The 15328-nt window shown below is 35.6% G+C and overlaps 1 protein-coding gene across 1 annotated transcript in view; it reads right to left on the reverse strand.

Annotated features, from left to right (window-relative positions):
* ATRNL1 (attractin like 1) overlaps positions 1-15328 on the reverse strand; it is a gene marked incomplete at both ends in the record, with an annotated part of 528973 nt that overhangs the window by 251381 nt on the left and 262264 nt on the right. Inside the window, one exon of the mRNA XM_080620626.1 lies at positions 2832-2893. Coding sequence (XP_080476752.1) covers positions 2832-2893 — 62 coding nt within the window. The remainder of the gene's footprint in view (positions 1-2831; positions 2894-15328) is intronic.

The following is a 15328-nucleotide window of genomic DNA, read 5'->3' on the forward strand; positions in this document are numbered from 1 at the left end:
CTAATCACAGCTTTTCAATTTTCTTATGCATAGTTTAAAATAAATTCCTTACAAAACAATATTTGAAAAATCATGAAAATTCTAAACCTCCCTGTTATTTCAGATTTTTGATTCAGGCAGCAAAATGTGCATTTCATCTTTCACTCAGAAATACACACCCTATAACAGAAGAGACTTGAACTAGACTTTTGAATGCTTGTTAAAAACCTGTTATTGTCAAACAAAACTACTTGCTGGTTTGTCTAGGCAGCCAGGGAGAACAGGGTTATGCCACATGCTCGGAATACGAAAAATATAATACTAGATGGGAGAAATGCAAATGTGTGCTTATCTAAGCAGGTTGAAAGATGTTCTCTTATCAAGCACATTCAAATTGTCTTTAAACACAATTATTTTCTCTGTCAACAATCCCAGCAAATATGACCTGGGTTATTCATGTTATCAACATAATTTGCTGCTGTTTAATACACCACATTTCCACCCAGTAAAATAAATAAACAAACCCAAACCAAACAAACCAAGAAAAAACAAACAAACCAACCATTATTAAAATCATTTTCTTAGGCGACAAACTATTGAAACCAAATTTTCAGATAAAGTCTGGATTACTATCAACCATCAATATCAATGTATTGATGCCATCTTTGGGTATGATTAAATCTGTCCATTAGAATGAAAAAGGAAATAGTTATTGCTACATTTTCCCATCAGAACTATTCTGCAGGTTGTTTAGACTAGTGAGCCTGTAGAAACAACATCCCATTTAATATTTACTGAAAGTTTTAATGGTGCCTACATTGGAAACTTTTCACTCCCAATTTCTTGGTCTGGTTTCCTGTAAAGGACACACTAAGTATTTTTCCTATATTTATTTACAAGACACTGCAACTATCGCTCAGTGACAAACAACCTGACAGTTTCTTCTTTGGATCTTTTACACAGACTGACCATCTGCTAGCTTTGGTGTCAGTGAGGATGCTTTGCTCACAGCAGTTAGGAGCCAGAAGTGTCTCTGTGACATTATGCATGATTGTGATAAGAAAATAAATGGATTTTTAACACTGATGAAAACCCCATGCCTCTGGGCATAACACTGAAAAACAGAAAGTACCAGCTCATGCCTTAGAAAGAGCCACTTAGCAAAGCAATAGGCCTGAGCTAATCTTCCTAGAAGAGTTAATTAACACAGCAAACACAGTGGTATTAAATATGTTTTTTCATTAATTTGTTTCATTAAGAACTAACTCAAAATTCTCTTCTCCCCTCTTCTTCTCTGGTTCTGCTTTGCAAACTGTGAATCTACTGTATGCTCTACTTTCCATTTCTATTGTTTTCTTAGAAATAAAATACAAGAACTCCAGCTCCTAAACAGCCTACCTATATCTACAGACACCTTAGTATCAATTCAGTTGTAGAAGAGCAGTATACAACCTTAGATCAAGATTTTAAAATATATTTGATAACCCCTCTATTTTTCATCATAACCATCAAACCTTAGTCTGATTTGTATGTGCCTTTGGAGGGTGTCAATAACTTGTACCTTGCTTGGATTGCTGCAATAGCATTAATTTTACTCACAGCATTTCATGATTCTTTTACATAGTCTTGCAACTAGGTTCCTGAGGTTGATTAACATTATGATGCAAGCCCAACTGAGCTAAGTGCCAGCTGAAAGCCTTGGTTATACAATTAGACTGGAGCTGAGTTAAAGGCAGTGATAGGATAGCTGCCAGGTTTCCTACAACCTCTCTCTCTGTAAAAAGGATTACATTTGCCTTTGCTTCCAATCAGCTTACTGTTCAGGCAGAGAGATCTCTTCTTTCATCAGGTTCATGGTGAGTTTGCATTTACCCAGAATAAACCGTATTAGATAAACCATCAGATCAGGAAAGGTGCAATATACCTATAGAGATAGCTTCACCATCAAAGAGCTTACAGTTCAACTTTTCTAAGCCTGCCTTAAGGCACAGAGTAGAAACAAACTGCTTTTAGTCCACGTCTGCTGGTTTTCACAGTGCCTCTCTTCTACTGTACTTGGACAACTTTGCTTTCTTCTATGGAGTTTGTCATCAACAAAACAACAAAAAAACAACACAACAAAAAAACCCACCAACTAACCAAACAACAGCAAAGCCCCCAACAATTAAACATATACACTTCATGGTTATTGGGGAATATCCTCACAGGAAGACTTCAAAGCACCATAGCTAATCTGTACATGTTTATGATTGTGACATTTTGCAAGACAGCTGAACCTTTAAGAAGACTTTCAGTGGAATTTTGTTCAGATCCTAGAATAGTTGTCCCATTTGCAGTAGAAGCCAACTCCTGCATTGCTGCCACAACCAAATCTCATGCAACACCTACTGTGTTCCACAATTAACCTCTAACACAGGAACGCATCAGTAGTGATTTGGATTTCTTAAAAATAAAAAGCTACTGAACTTTCTAATTTCTAATCATTTTTCTATCATTTCTAATCATTTTTTCAAAGAGTTTACCAAAAAAAATCACACACAAATTCCTAATTTAAGTCCGTATAGCTGGCTTCTCTTAATCACTGTAATATATAGTAAATACCTAGCTCATATTTATGAAGTAAGTATGAAGACTGTATCACTAAATATGAAATATATGAAACATATAAAAGATGTCAGCAGTTGCCTTTAGTTACAGGCCAATGGCCTGGATTCTCCACCAGCACAAATTGGAGAAGACAGTTGAAAGGCTTCCTTGCAGGCATTTCTTAAGATTAAGAAGCTGGTTGAGGTATTAGTTTGATGGAAAAGAATCAGCATTATGTCAGTCAGAAGACAGAAAACAAAATTTACCTGAAGAACGTGACAAAAAACTGCACCAGATCCATGATAGTATTGTGCTGTGAGAAGGCAATCTGCAAACAAAACAGAAGTAAATTACTACATTGTCAGAGTCAACAGCTCTTTTAGGTTAGGGCTTTTTGGCTCATGTATGATTACTTTCAAGTGTAATTTCAATCTAGTGTGAACACACCTATATTTTCCAGAAAGTGAGGTGAGCAACTAACCCCCATGTCTTTCTTTGTGTCAAAATACAAACAATGGAAGATAGCCTTTCTATTGAAGTTAATAGAAATATCCACCTAAAACTTGCTTGATACAAACAATGAAAACAGCATGTAAAATATTAAGAAACCATACTGCTATAAATTGTTTTCTTTCTAGTTAGCTGGTTTAACTATCACTATTTTACATTTTAATAAAAACACCAAAACAAGGTAGAAATCACAAAAATTATCTTGTGCTTAAAAGTAATGCATTTTAAACAGCTTAATTGCATAATATTAAAATTAATGCAGATGTTAATTTAAAAATAATCCCAGATAAATCTGATATGTAATAAAACAAACTGTTCCAAAGCAAATTACTTTAAGGTCAAAGTAACAAATATTCTTTCAGGCTACTTTTTCACAGCCTCACTAGAACATGCCTTAGTTCAACTTCTTACTATAATTTTTCACAAAGATTTAATAATTATATCTAAGAGAGCATATACACACAGATGCACATTCACACTTGCATGCAATAGAGCCTATAATTATGATTATAATTACTTTTTGCTAATGTTAAGAACAGTACTTAATATTTAAGTTATAGCTACAAATATCCTTAAGTCCCTCCCTGTCTTGTTAAGGTTTTCATAGTGTATAATTACCAAACTGAAGATACACAGAATCTTCTACTTTGAATTACACAAAGTGTTTAACTATATTTCCAGCCTGTTCAAATAATTGTTGTTTTTAAAGATATTTGTGAATTTAAGATCTGATCTTGACTAGCAATTACACCAAATTACTCTAGATTCCCTTTCACAGATGACTTGTGATCTTTTGAATTGACGATTCATGATACTCAATTTTTATTTATTTATTTTTGTTTAAGGGCAAAGCTATAATGTAAACTTTGGCCAGGTTGGACAGAGCCTTGGGTGGCATGGTTTAGTGTGAGGTGTCCGTGCCCATGGCAGGGGTGTTGGAACTGGATGATCTTAAGGTCCCTTCCAACTCTGACTGTTCTATGATTCTGTGATTCTATGATTACAATACTATTACTGTATCTTGTGCCAGCTAGACACAGCGAACCAGAGGTCACACTACTTAACAGTTTAAGGAAGGAGCAGCAGCTAAACTGCATCATTCCAGGAATAACTTTAGGGGGTACATCTCTAAAATGCAATTTCTCCGTTCACTAATATGCACAGTTGCAAGCAATATAAACAACTCTAGGAGCTCTGGAATTCAGTATAGAAAGCAGATATTTCAAATTTCACATCCCAAATTATTAGGTAAGATAATAAATGAATCAGAATATAATTTGGTATACTAAGTTATATTCTGAGTGCTATAATTCATCTCCTCTCTAGAAAGGAAATCTAAATGTGTCTGTAGATTGCTGTGCTATGATCAGGGCAAAACCTACACTCTGGCCCCAGAGCCTGTGGAAAGACAAGAAGCTGAAGACCATGTAGGAGCAAAGCAGTAGAAAGAACTCTCCTACTCACTACTCAAGTTAAATGTACAAGTTTTCACATTTTTCCAATATAATCAGAAATCTTAAATTCTCAGAAACTTAACCTTAGACTACTGTCATGATGAATACTGTGTGAAAACGAAGAGCAATTAGCAAGTAACAATATGAAAAAGCTGAAGAGAAAGTACAAGGTAGGCAAAATTGTCAAAGTATCTGCTGACATCAATGTAACCTTTATTTTACATTGAAAAGATAAAATCTGAGAAAAGATCTCAAGATTTCTTTGTCCAATATTAAGTGCATTCGAAGCACAAACAATTGTTAAGAATACCTTGTATGAAAAATAAAAGCATTCTACATTCAGTCTTGATTTTAAATGCAGGCTGGGTTTTTTTCAAATAACATTTAATATTCAAATTAACTGCTGGCTTTTCCAGAATGCTTTTTTACAAGAACTATACTTCAGGAGATGAAATAAGACAAAGAGAAAAAGAAACATTACAGTTTCAACAGTGTTCACCTTTTGGGACCTGTTAAAAAGCTATTTGTTGAAGGAGCATTTCTATTTTGAATTACTTCAATTATTTTCATTCAAGGTGTCATCATTCATTAACAGCATCTGTCAGCCTAGAAACAGCTACAGTCAAGGGAAACTCCTGCAATCAAAAACCGCAGTCTGATCACAATTCTTTTTTGTAACAAACTCTAGTGCCTTTATTTCTCTTTTTCAACACACAGCAAATATGAAGCAAGCAGATTTACAACAATGTAATGATTTCATATGCCTATTAATTATTAAATTCTTTGCATATCCCTAAACTCAAGATGGGATAGATGAGTTCTGCATGAAAACAGACACCAAATTTTACATTTCCCACCTTCTAGTACTCAAATCACCTACTCGGACAGTTGCAATGTTCTTCTGCTGGAGCCCATGTTTGCAAACCTACTGAAGAACCTCTGTCTGTAATATTCACTTGTTCGCTTGCATGGGATATTCTTGACAGTGCTCATACTTTAGAGCAAAAAACACAGGAAAATATAAAGTTCCATTTCAGAAGTAATTTCAGTTTTTAAGTAAACATTATCTTCTAATGATTACTTTAGAGTTCATGTTTAAAAGATGAACTACAGTATTTTCTGAAGAAACAGTACCACACATCTTAAAATAATTTCAATATAGAATTATTAACAAAAAGAATGAGTATTTTAATTAAAAGTAGATCACAGAGGAACAAGTAAATGTCATGAATCTAAGCCTCATGTAAAGAACCATAATACAATTAGAAAGATTTATTTCCATGGGATTTTCATCTAGATATGAATGTTATTGTCTTTTGTGTGTGTGTGCCTAAATAGACAGGGGACAAGAGAAGGAAAACTCTTTCAAGCTGAGGTTTTCACTTAAGACTTAAATATACAGAAGATGAATCTCTCTTTCCTTGATTTGAATCATACCTAAGTAGCCCTCACCAAAATGTCTAATGAGCCTACAGATCTCACAAATATTATATGCATCTTATACATGAAGATCAAGATAAATGTAATCTCCATTTCTGACGAACAGAATCACCAAGTGTCATGTGGAAAATAATTTTCTATGGCAAAGGATAGCCCCTATGAGCCAACACAATTTCCAACATAAAACGATTTCCCTTTTTTGGGTGGCATGGTTTAGTGGGAAGAGTCCCTGCACATGGCAGGGGGATTGGAAGTAGATGATCTTAAGGTCCTTTGCAACCCTAACTATTCAATGATTCTACGAAGAAAAAGGAACAATAACACCTCTGCTTTACGCAGCTTTACACTGAAAAACGGATGTGGGATTATAGTACCCTAAGACATTACTTGAAAAGCAATTTCAGGTGCATACGCTAATTTTTGCATTCACCAACATTAGATTTCTAAGAGAAGTCAGGACTGACAACAATATGGCAGCTACAGATATGGCTAGAGATGCAGATATGTTTCAGTAACTGTTGATGATCTATGTTTCTCTTCAAAGGCCAGCTTACAGACAGCTAAATTCAGTAAATATATGATCACTGAGCAATCAGTAATCACGTAAGAAAAGATCAGGTACTCTGATTATTTTGCTTAAATGTAACTACAATTATGTGGGATATTTTTAGAGATGGTAAAAAATGGTAATGACTGTTGTTTCATGTTAGACTTTGAACATGAAGAGTGACCTGCACCAGTAAAAAGTAGATGGCAGGAAACTGTTGTTTTCCCACCAGAAATATTTAACAGGCAAATCACAAAATGTATTTTCTTTTCCTTTAGAAAACAAAAATTCCAAAAGAACATTGTAAGAAACGGACAAATTTACTACTGAATGTTAAATTAACATTGAATCCAAATTACTTCTGTCTAAACTAGAGAAACATTAAACACTTTTACACAGAGGCTAAACATGCCATACATTTAGTCAATGTATTTGCTCTCCTAGAACTTGAAAAGGAAATTTTAAAGAAAATCTATGTGAATTTTGTCATAAGGAACATGGCAAATCTAGTCAAATGTTTGAATCAAGTCGAAATGACTCAGCTAATTTATAATAATCAGCAGAGATAGGAAGGCATTTCATAGGTGAGTGACTCTAAAATAGATGTGGGACTCTCATACTGTGGAATGAATTACCCTATGGAGCTGCCATTTCTCTCTGCTAAGAACACAGGGAGTCTGTGATTAGTGTAGACTATAGATCTCATGTCAAACTTAGAATAGAAATAATGTTAGGAGAGATAAATTTCTCCCATAGTTTCTAAGTGATGATTGGGTATTTCTGCAAAATAACATAATGCTAACATAGGAAAAAGAAATATTTCTTCTTGCTGGGATGAAATGATCATAGAAGCAATATGGAGCTAAGTGTCTGCCGATAGAACCCTACTGCTTTCTACTGGGTTGATGCCAGTGAAGAATTTACCCTAATGCTGACAAACAATCCTCCCAGATGATGGGAATTAGTGATAGTAAAACTTTCATAATGGTAACATACATAGAAAATGAAAGATAACAAAGAAAATCCTACTCAGACTCACAACCTTCACATCAAGATTTGATAAACAGCTTCCACAGGTTACCTCTGCATGCTGAAGTCCTGTCTCTCATGATGGCATACACTAGATTATCCAAATATCTACCCCTTTCTTTCTCAAACAATACAATAATTACAGGATACAATTTCCACCATTCAGAGTAGTGAGAGGCTGAAAGACAATCTAGGTTTGTATTCAAGTGAGATAAATGACATTCTTGAAGATTTTTTCCAGCTGAACTTTTTCGTGTCTTGCACTTTGCCTATTAAATTCACACTCATACACCACTTTTTCACTGCTTTATCTAATTTTGTGGTTTTGTGTACACATATGACCAAATGCATACAACACAGAAAAACCCTCAGTTAGTAACTTCCAAGAAGTTAAGGAGAATATATGAGGGGGGAGAACTGTTATCTAACTTACAGTTTAATTCAGTATGCAAAATATCTTTATAATGATTAATACAGACATTATTAAGAAATTGAAATATTGAATGTTAAAGTCAATGACAGAATGAAAGACAATTAAAAGGCACTGTCCTGGGTTCAGCAGTAGCAATCATTTTTCTCCTTCTTAGTAGCTGGTGCAGTGCTGTGGTTTTGACTTTCAGCCTGGGAACAACACTGATAACATTGATGGTTTTAGTTGCTGCTCAGTAATGTTTACTCTGACCAAGGACTTTGTGAGTCTCATGCTCTGCCAGGGAGGAGGGGAAGCTGGGAGGAAGTACAGACAGGACACCTGACCCAAACTAGCTGAAGAGGTATTCCATACCACAGCACGTCATGCCCAGGATGTAAACTGGGGGCAGTTACCCAGAAGGGCTAGATCACTGCTCAGGTAGGGCTGGGTATCAGTCGACGGGTGGTGAGTGGTTGTATTTTCTTCCCTTGTTATTTCCCTTATTATTATTATTGGTGGTAGCAGTAGAGGTTTGCATTATCCCTTAGTTACTGGATTATTCTTATCTCAACCCGTGGGAGTTACATTCTTTCGATTCTCCTCCCCATCCCTTTGGGAGCTGGGGGAGGAAGAGGGAGGAGTGAGCGAGTAGCTGCGCGGTTCTGGGTTGCCGGCTGGGCTTAAATCACGACAGGCACAGGCAATTGTTGCCAGACCTATACTACCAGAAAGTTATTTTAGACATAAATCTTTGCAAGATTTGAGTTCTCCTACAAATTGAGTGTGAACCAGCAGATTTCTAGACAAGATCTTCTGAATCTCTGTTTTTTTAAAAGCCTAGCTAGATGAAATGGACAACCACAAAAATTAAATATGGAAGTGAAGCAAGTGAACAGAGTGAGGTAATTTGTCAGGCAGAGTTGAACAACTGAATTCTTCCACAAAGAGAAGCACTATATGACGATATGGTTTTGTTCCTTAAACTACATTAACGAAAAGAATCGGATTTCTCTCGTCAGCTTTCTTGTTATAACTTCTTATGACATCTTATTATGACTTGATAAATTAAGTCTCCCACTAGGAAAGCTGCACCTGTTAAGGAGTGTACTTCTATATGTCAGAAGCAAAGAATGATAGAAATGTGGACTGGAAGAAACATTGCAAGCTCATGTAGTTCCACTTCTCACTCAAAGCCAGGCTAGTGTCAACATCAGATCAGGCCAACAGTGTCTTTTTCTGGATAAGTTTTGAAAACCTCCAAGGATGGATATTCTACAGCCACTCTGGGGAAGTTGTTTCAATACAGCATTGCTGACATAATGAATGTTTTCAATCAGAATCTCCCAAGGTGCAGCTTGTGGCCACTTCCCCTTTTTTACTACATGCTACTACAGAGATAACTTTGGCTTCATCATCTTGTAACTCCTCCACAAGTAATTATAACCTAATATTGGATGTTCTTTGCCAGACTAAACAAGAGCATGCTCCACAGCTTCAAACTAGCTTGTGTTCTTCAGGCCCCTAAAAATCTCTGTAGCACTTCTCCTGGACCCCCTCAGCTTTCCAATATCCTTTCTGAACTTGGACACCAAAATTGGAGTCTCATTCCACAGGCAGCCCCACCAGAGCTGTGTAGAAGTGGATACTTTTCTCTTAATGAGGCGCCACACTTGAGTATTGCCTGGAATGAGGAACTGGAATGAGAGCATACTGTTGCCTAATATTCAAGTTGACATTAGGTAATTTCACCTTGGTTAGGGCTTTGCATTTCTTGTCAGATTTAACGAGGTTTCTGTTGGCCCAATTTCCTAAGGTCATCCTGAACCAAAGCTCTACTGTTTGACATATCAAACCATTTTACTCTCAACATCAAGGTATCTTGTTCTGATAAACAAAACCGGTTAAACATTGACATGTTTCAAAGTAAAATAGATTCTAGATCCTTTTCAAATCCTTGCTGCATCTAAGAATCTCTCTTTTTTTTATGTGTAGAAGCTGCTACAATAACAGTCACACTAAGGATAAAACAATGACAACTGTATGCTCATCTTGAACTCTCTTAAAATTTCTCATGGTCCTCCAACCTACAGTGCTACCCTTACAATTCATGTTCAGCTAAGGGTGTGCTCAAGTCCCTTTCTGATTCACTCCTGTTCAGAAAACAATCTCTATTCTGACAATGTAATTTAGATTTTTTTCTGTCAAACATAAATTAGCTCAAGCACAGGCTGGTGATATTGCACTTAAAGAGTGTGAGAAACTACCTGGGTGCTTCACAGTAATACCTTCACTCTCATGTAGTGTAGCATGATCGATGGGCTTGTAAAACATCAGGAATCCTTGCCTGTAATAGAGAATCCTATTCAAACAACTGGCAGACTACTATGGCTCTAGGATACCATACTAAGTCAAAACTGTAAATTATATTTATTCAAAAAATAAATATAGGAAATCTCCAACTTTATACATTGTTTATGATTCTACACAAACCAGCTTCCTACACAGATTAATTTCACTTCTCAAAGTCCTGTATATTTCTAAGGAAAAATGGTTCAATAAAAAAATATTGCATTAAAAAAAATAGTAACAGGGCTCTCATATTGCTCTGTCAAACTGTGGATAAGTTGATGATCAATTTGGATCTCTTCCAGGGTTCCTACATGCAGGGAAATGCCTAGCCACTACCACTAAAGAGCTGATTTTAAAGTCACATTTCCAGAATCACTGATGCAATGGGATGATTATTTGAAATGTATATTTTATAGAATCTACAGAGATTGTTAAAAGAAAAATTTCCTGGAGGATAAAGTCAGAATGACAGAGCCAATGCTACTGCTTCAGGGTATATTTAACTTTATGACATTGTCTGATGAATCTGAGAACATCTCACTGAGGTGAAAGGGACACTTCACAGCAGTTACTGTAAGGTGCAGAGGGTGGCTCAGGACTCTCTCCCACATGAAGAGTTAGAATGAAAAAACTAAAACAACTCTGAAATTCAAGAAATACAACGTTCCAGTACACACCAGTCAGCAGTGCAAGATCTCTGCTCTCTCCAATCAACCTCAGACAGAGCACTGCTGGCCCAACTAGAAAAGCCTCTGAGATGCATCTTAAGTTGGGCATAAGTTTCTGTTTCGGCAGGTAAAGCAAGTAACTGTAATGCCTGACCTGCACTAAGCCGTCTCACCTACACTTGACATGCCAACCCAAACACACCTATTTGATGACCCCTGACTCAAGGGATCCTTCTGCAGCACCATGTGCCCTACCACCATCCTGCCATACAGCATATGGAATACAGCACAAGAACACAACAAGAAAAGGCAGTTGTGCGGATAGTTTGAACAGTTCACAGAAATTAACATTGAAGCAAATTGTCTACATTTCTTGAATGGACACAGGCTGGGCAGAAGCAACCTGTGGAAAGTGCATGCAAATGGAAGGGGAAACAATTCTGGTTTAGGAGACACAAAATGTCTCCTAAAATGGCATGCTCAGGTAGTCATTCCCATGTCTGTTACAATGCTGGAAATACGATTACATTAAACACCCTGCTTGATCCTTACAGCCTGCAAGAGAAAATTAACAGCTTGGCACTAAGGCTGCAAGCATCTTAATTCTGTTAAGGCTGTATATCCTGCTCTTGTGATCTCAGCACGGGTTACTGGATGTTGTGAAAGGATACACAAGTATCAAAATGTTATACTTGTTTACACTTGGAGGCAATTAATAACCTTGTACTTGGCTCTATTAAAATGCATACTGTTCAAGTGAGTTTAATTTACAAAGCTATCCAGACCACTTAGCATAATTGACCTTTTATTATTTATTGATATGCAATTTGCTTACTGTTGCGGACTATTAAACAAAATTAAATTCAATCTAGGAAACAAGAAGAACTTTGCAGGGACAGGGAGCTCCCTTAAGAGTGGGCATAGAGCAACTGATTCTGGCTTTTCAACTTTAATGTCTGGATTTCAGTTTTGCTGCTCAGTAAGTAGAGAGGATTTCAGAAGCAACGTTACTCTGTACAGAAATCTAAACGGTGTTTCAAATACCAGATGTATTTGAAGAGCACCTGAGATTCAAGTTACAATGTCTGAATTCAAAGTGAATGTGCATTGGACAATTTTCCAGTTTTAGAGGCTAGTAGCAGTCTTGGTTCTACAAAGTGTAATGTTCAAACCTAAAACCAGAATACAATTTCATGCTGTGAAGAGTAAATTAGTTGTTTGTATGAATGTCAGCTCACCAAATATTGGACCCTGATTTTATATTAATATAAAGAATGAGAGAAATATACAAAGAGATGTAGCTTCATTATACAGTTAAACTGGCAAGCACAAATCTAGCATCCTGGAAAACATGTTACTGCTCAAATTATCAGTGTTCAGGTTTCAGACTGTCACGCACCTAATACAAAATCATAATTACTAATTACAGCAACTAGAAAACAATCATTTTTAAAGGCATTTCACATGAAATAAGGAATAAATGATTTCAGAACTGATTTTTTCCCTCCACTTTTAAAATAACTCAATTTTCTTTAGATATGGATTAGAAATGGGATTACTGAAAAGAAGAAAAGCCAATTGATTTTAATATTGCAGTATTTGAGAACCCAAACAGCACTGAAGACAATGTTGCTTATTTCTTGAAAAAATGGTTTTTAAAAAACTTTTATATACAGCATTCAGCGAGAATTTCTTAGTACAGGGAAATTGTACCCAAAGAAAAGCAGAATTCTCATATTCTGAAGTTTATAAACATGGAAAAATATCCTATTTTCTTTCCTGGATGGAAGACAGTTTTCATCTTTCAAAAATTAAGAAAATCTACACTGAACTATTTGAATAACTGTAGAAATAAATACAATGTTATATTAATGCCATGCTATGGCATTTAAACTTCTTGCCTATGTGTATGTGTAGAAATGCATGTAAAAGACACAGAAAATTTGCTGCTGAAAAGGCTAAGATTTCTTTCAAAACCATTAAGTCTTGACCTTCTTAAATATACACTAGAGCTGGTTTTGCCATACACTCTACTAGTTATCCCAGTGGTTGGTCTCCAGCCTAATAAAAATGATAATATAATTTTTATAGGGCTACAAAAGCTGAATTTTTAAAGTTTATGCAATGTTTTGTTCATGTTGGAAATCAAATACTTGGTTAGAAAAGGCAAAACATGCACTGAATTTTGCATAAAGATCATGCCATTCAAAATAATGTACATAAAACTCATTGGTGAGATGCCAAGAAAAGGGCAAAGCTTTTTCTTGAACATGAAGAGAGTAATTTCCCAAAGTTTATTGTTATAAATGTAGAGCATGCTATAAAGCTGTTGGAACCATGGAATAAAAATTTTGTATTTGCAATAGCACTTTTTTTGATTACTGTGGATTAGCATATTTATGAGGTTACTCAGCCTCAGGTTGAAACCCACAAATCAAAGGTTTATATCAGCATGGGTAATGGATTACACAGAAGTCTATGGCCTATGATATCCCAGAGGTATCTGTCTTTCAGAAGATTTATGTATATAATACCACTTTGTAGAAATTACATTTTCTGATCTTTTTCATGGTGCTTGGTGATTCCCCTCTCTAATGTGTCAAACAACCAAAAAGCAGCATTCCCATTCAGCAGAAAATTCATTGATGCATCTTCTCATTCCCCTCCTCACCTATTGATAAGACCACGAAACACAGACTTTAATTCCTTGATGTAAATAGCACTAGGACAATGAGAGTAGAAGTCATTGTGAACATGTTTGATGCAATTAAAGTTTCTGAAAAGAGGAAGGAATCTGTATTCCAGCAGCTGTTCACAGAACAAATACTTGAATTTTGTTCATCCTACAAACAGCACTATCATAGAATAAACAGAGAATTCGATACTTTTTTCTCCAGAGGTGAATGCTGACTACATTACTATTAATGGTAAATACCTATGCACATTTTGGCTTTAAAAAGACCAGGATTTCAGAGCAGAATGCTAAAATAAGAAATTGAAATGCTTAGTCCTGCCTCTCATCAAAGATTGTAAGTAGCCAAAAGATAAATCAGGAAGGTAGTTTATGCAGAATGGCCTTTTCAAGTGTACGGGTACCCAAGTGAAACTTCTTTCATCATTGTGAAATGACAACAAATGAAGACTCAGAAAGCTCAGTAAATTGTACAGAGAAAATGTCCATCAGCTTTATTATAATTCTATTTTTTTTTAACTGAAGATCCACACCTAATAGTAAGAGAAACTGAGGCATAAAAAAGAAGGGTATGGGACTCAGTTACATCTGTGTGCATGAGAGTGAAGATAACATAATAACCTATATAATTTAGAATATTCAACCTAAAAGATAGGAGGAAATAATAAAACAGATAATGAAATATATATTATTAACAGATTAAAATATGTGTCTATTGTATGTATACTCCACCGAAGGAAAAATGTGAGGTTTTGAATTTAAAGGATGATGTCCATTTACCTGTACAAGGGACGAGACTATTCGAACAGATCTGCTGCTGAAAGAACCACAGATCACAATAATGTGAAAATATTAATTACTTCATATAAATTGGAATTGGTTAACTGACCGTCAAATAAAAACCCCTCAGCATACTAAGAAGAAAATACATAACATTTAAGAAAGAAAATGAGTTTAATATTCTTCCTTGGAGAGGTGATCAAAATCCTGAAAGTTGACAACTAAGACTTTTACATGGTAAAATTAAAATCAAGTGATGAGGATTAACAGAACACATTGTGATCCAATTTTGTTATGTTAATTTTACTCCATTTCACTTAACTTTTATCCCTCACTTGAAACTCCTTTTATATTGCAAGCTGTAATATATTTGAAAGAAGGCAGAGACAACTGACAGCTTAAGATTTTATTACTCAACCTCATAATACATTCTGTAGAGTCAGGGTTATATATTATTGATATATAATGTATCATATCATTGACTGATACACTCTCAGATCCAGGAAAGTATTATGTAAAAGATAAAGAGAAATGTGTAATGCTAGTACCTTCGGCATTGTAGTTTTCAACAACTCACAGTAATTAGGTGGGGAAAGGTGGATGAGTAACTGGCTTTTGGGCAGATTAAGAATGATGTAAACCAAACAGAAGAGCAGCACCTGCTAAACTGAAACTGATTTCCAAGAAACTATGCTAGTCGTGCTAGCATTTTGGCAATGACACAATGAACTACACTGATAGGTACTGGCAACAGTCATTTCCATGAAATAACATTTATAACAAAAGCTCTATAACTGAAATATAGAAATAGCAATGTAATATATGAGGCATATCACCTAGAACTGTGATCTTCAAGGCTACTTGCAAAGTTCAGAATGGGCT

Source organism: Psittacula echo, assembly GCF_963264785.1.
Source record: "Psittacula echo genome assembly, chromosome: 6".
In the NCBI taxonomy this organism is placed as follows: domain Eukaryota; kingdom Metazoa; phylum Chordata; class Aves; order Psittaciformes; family Psittacidae; genus Psittacula; species Psittacula echo.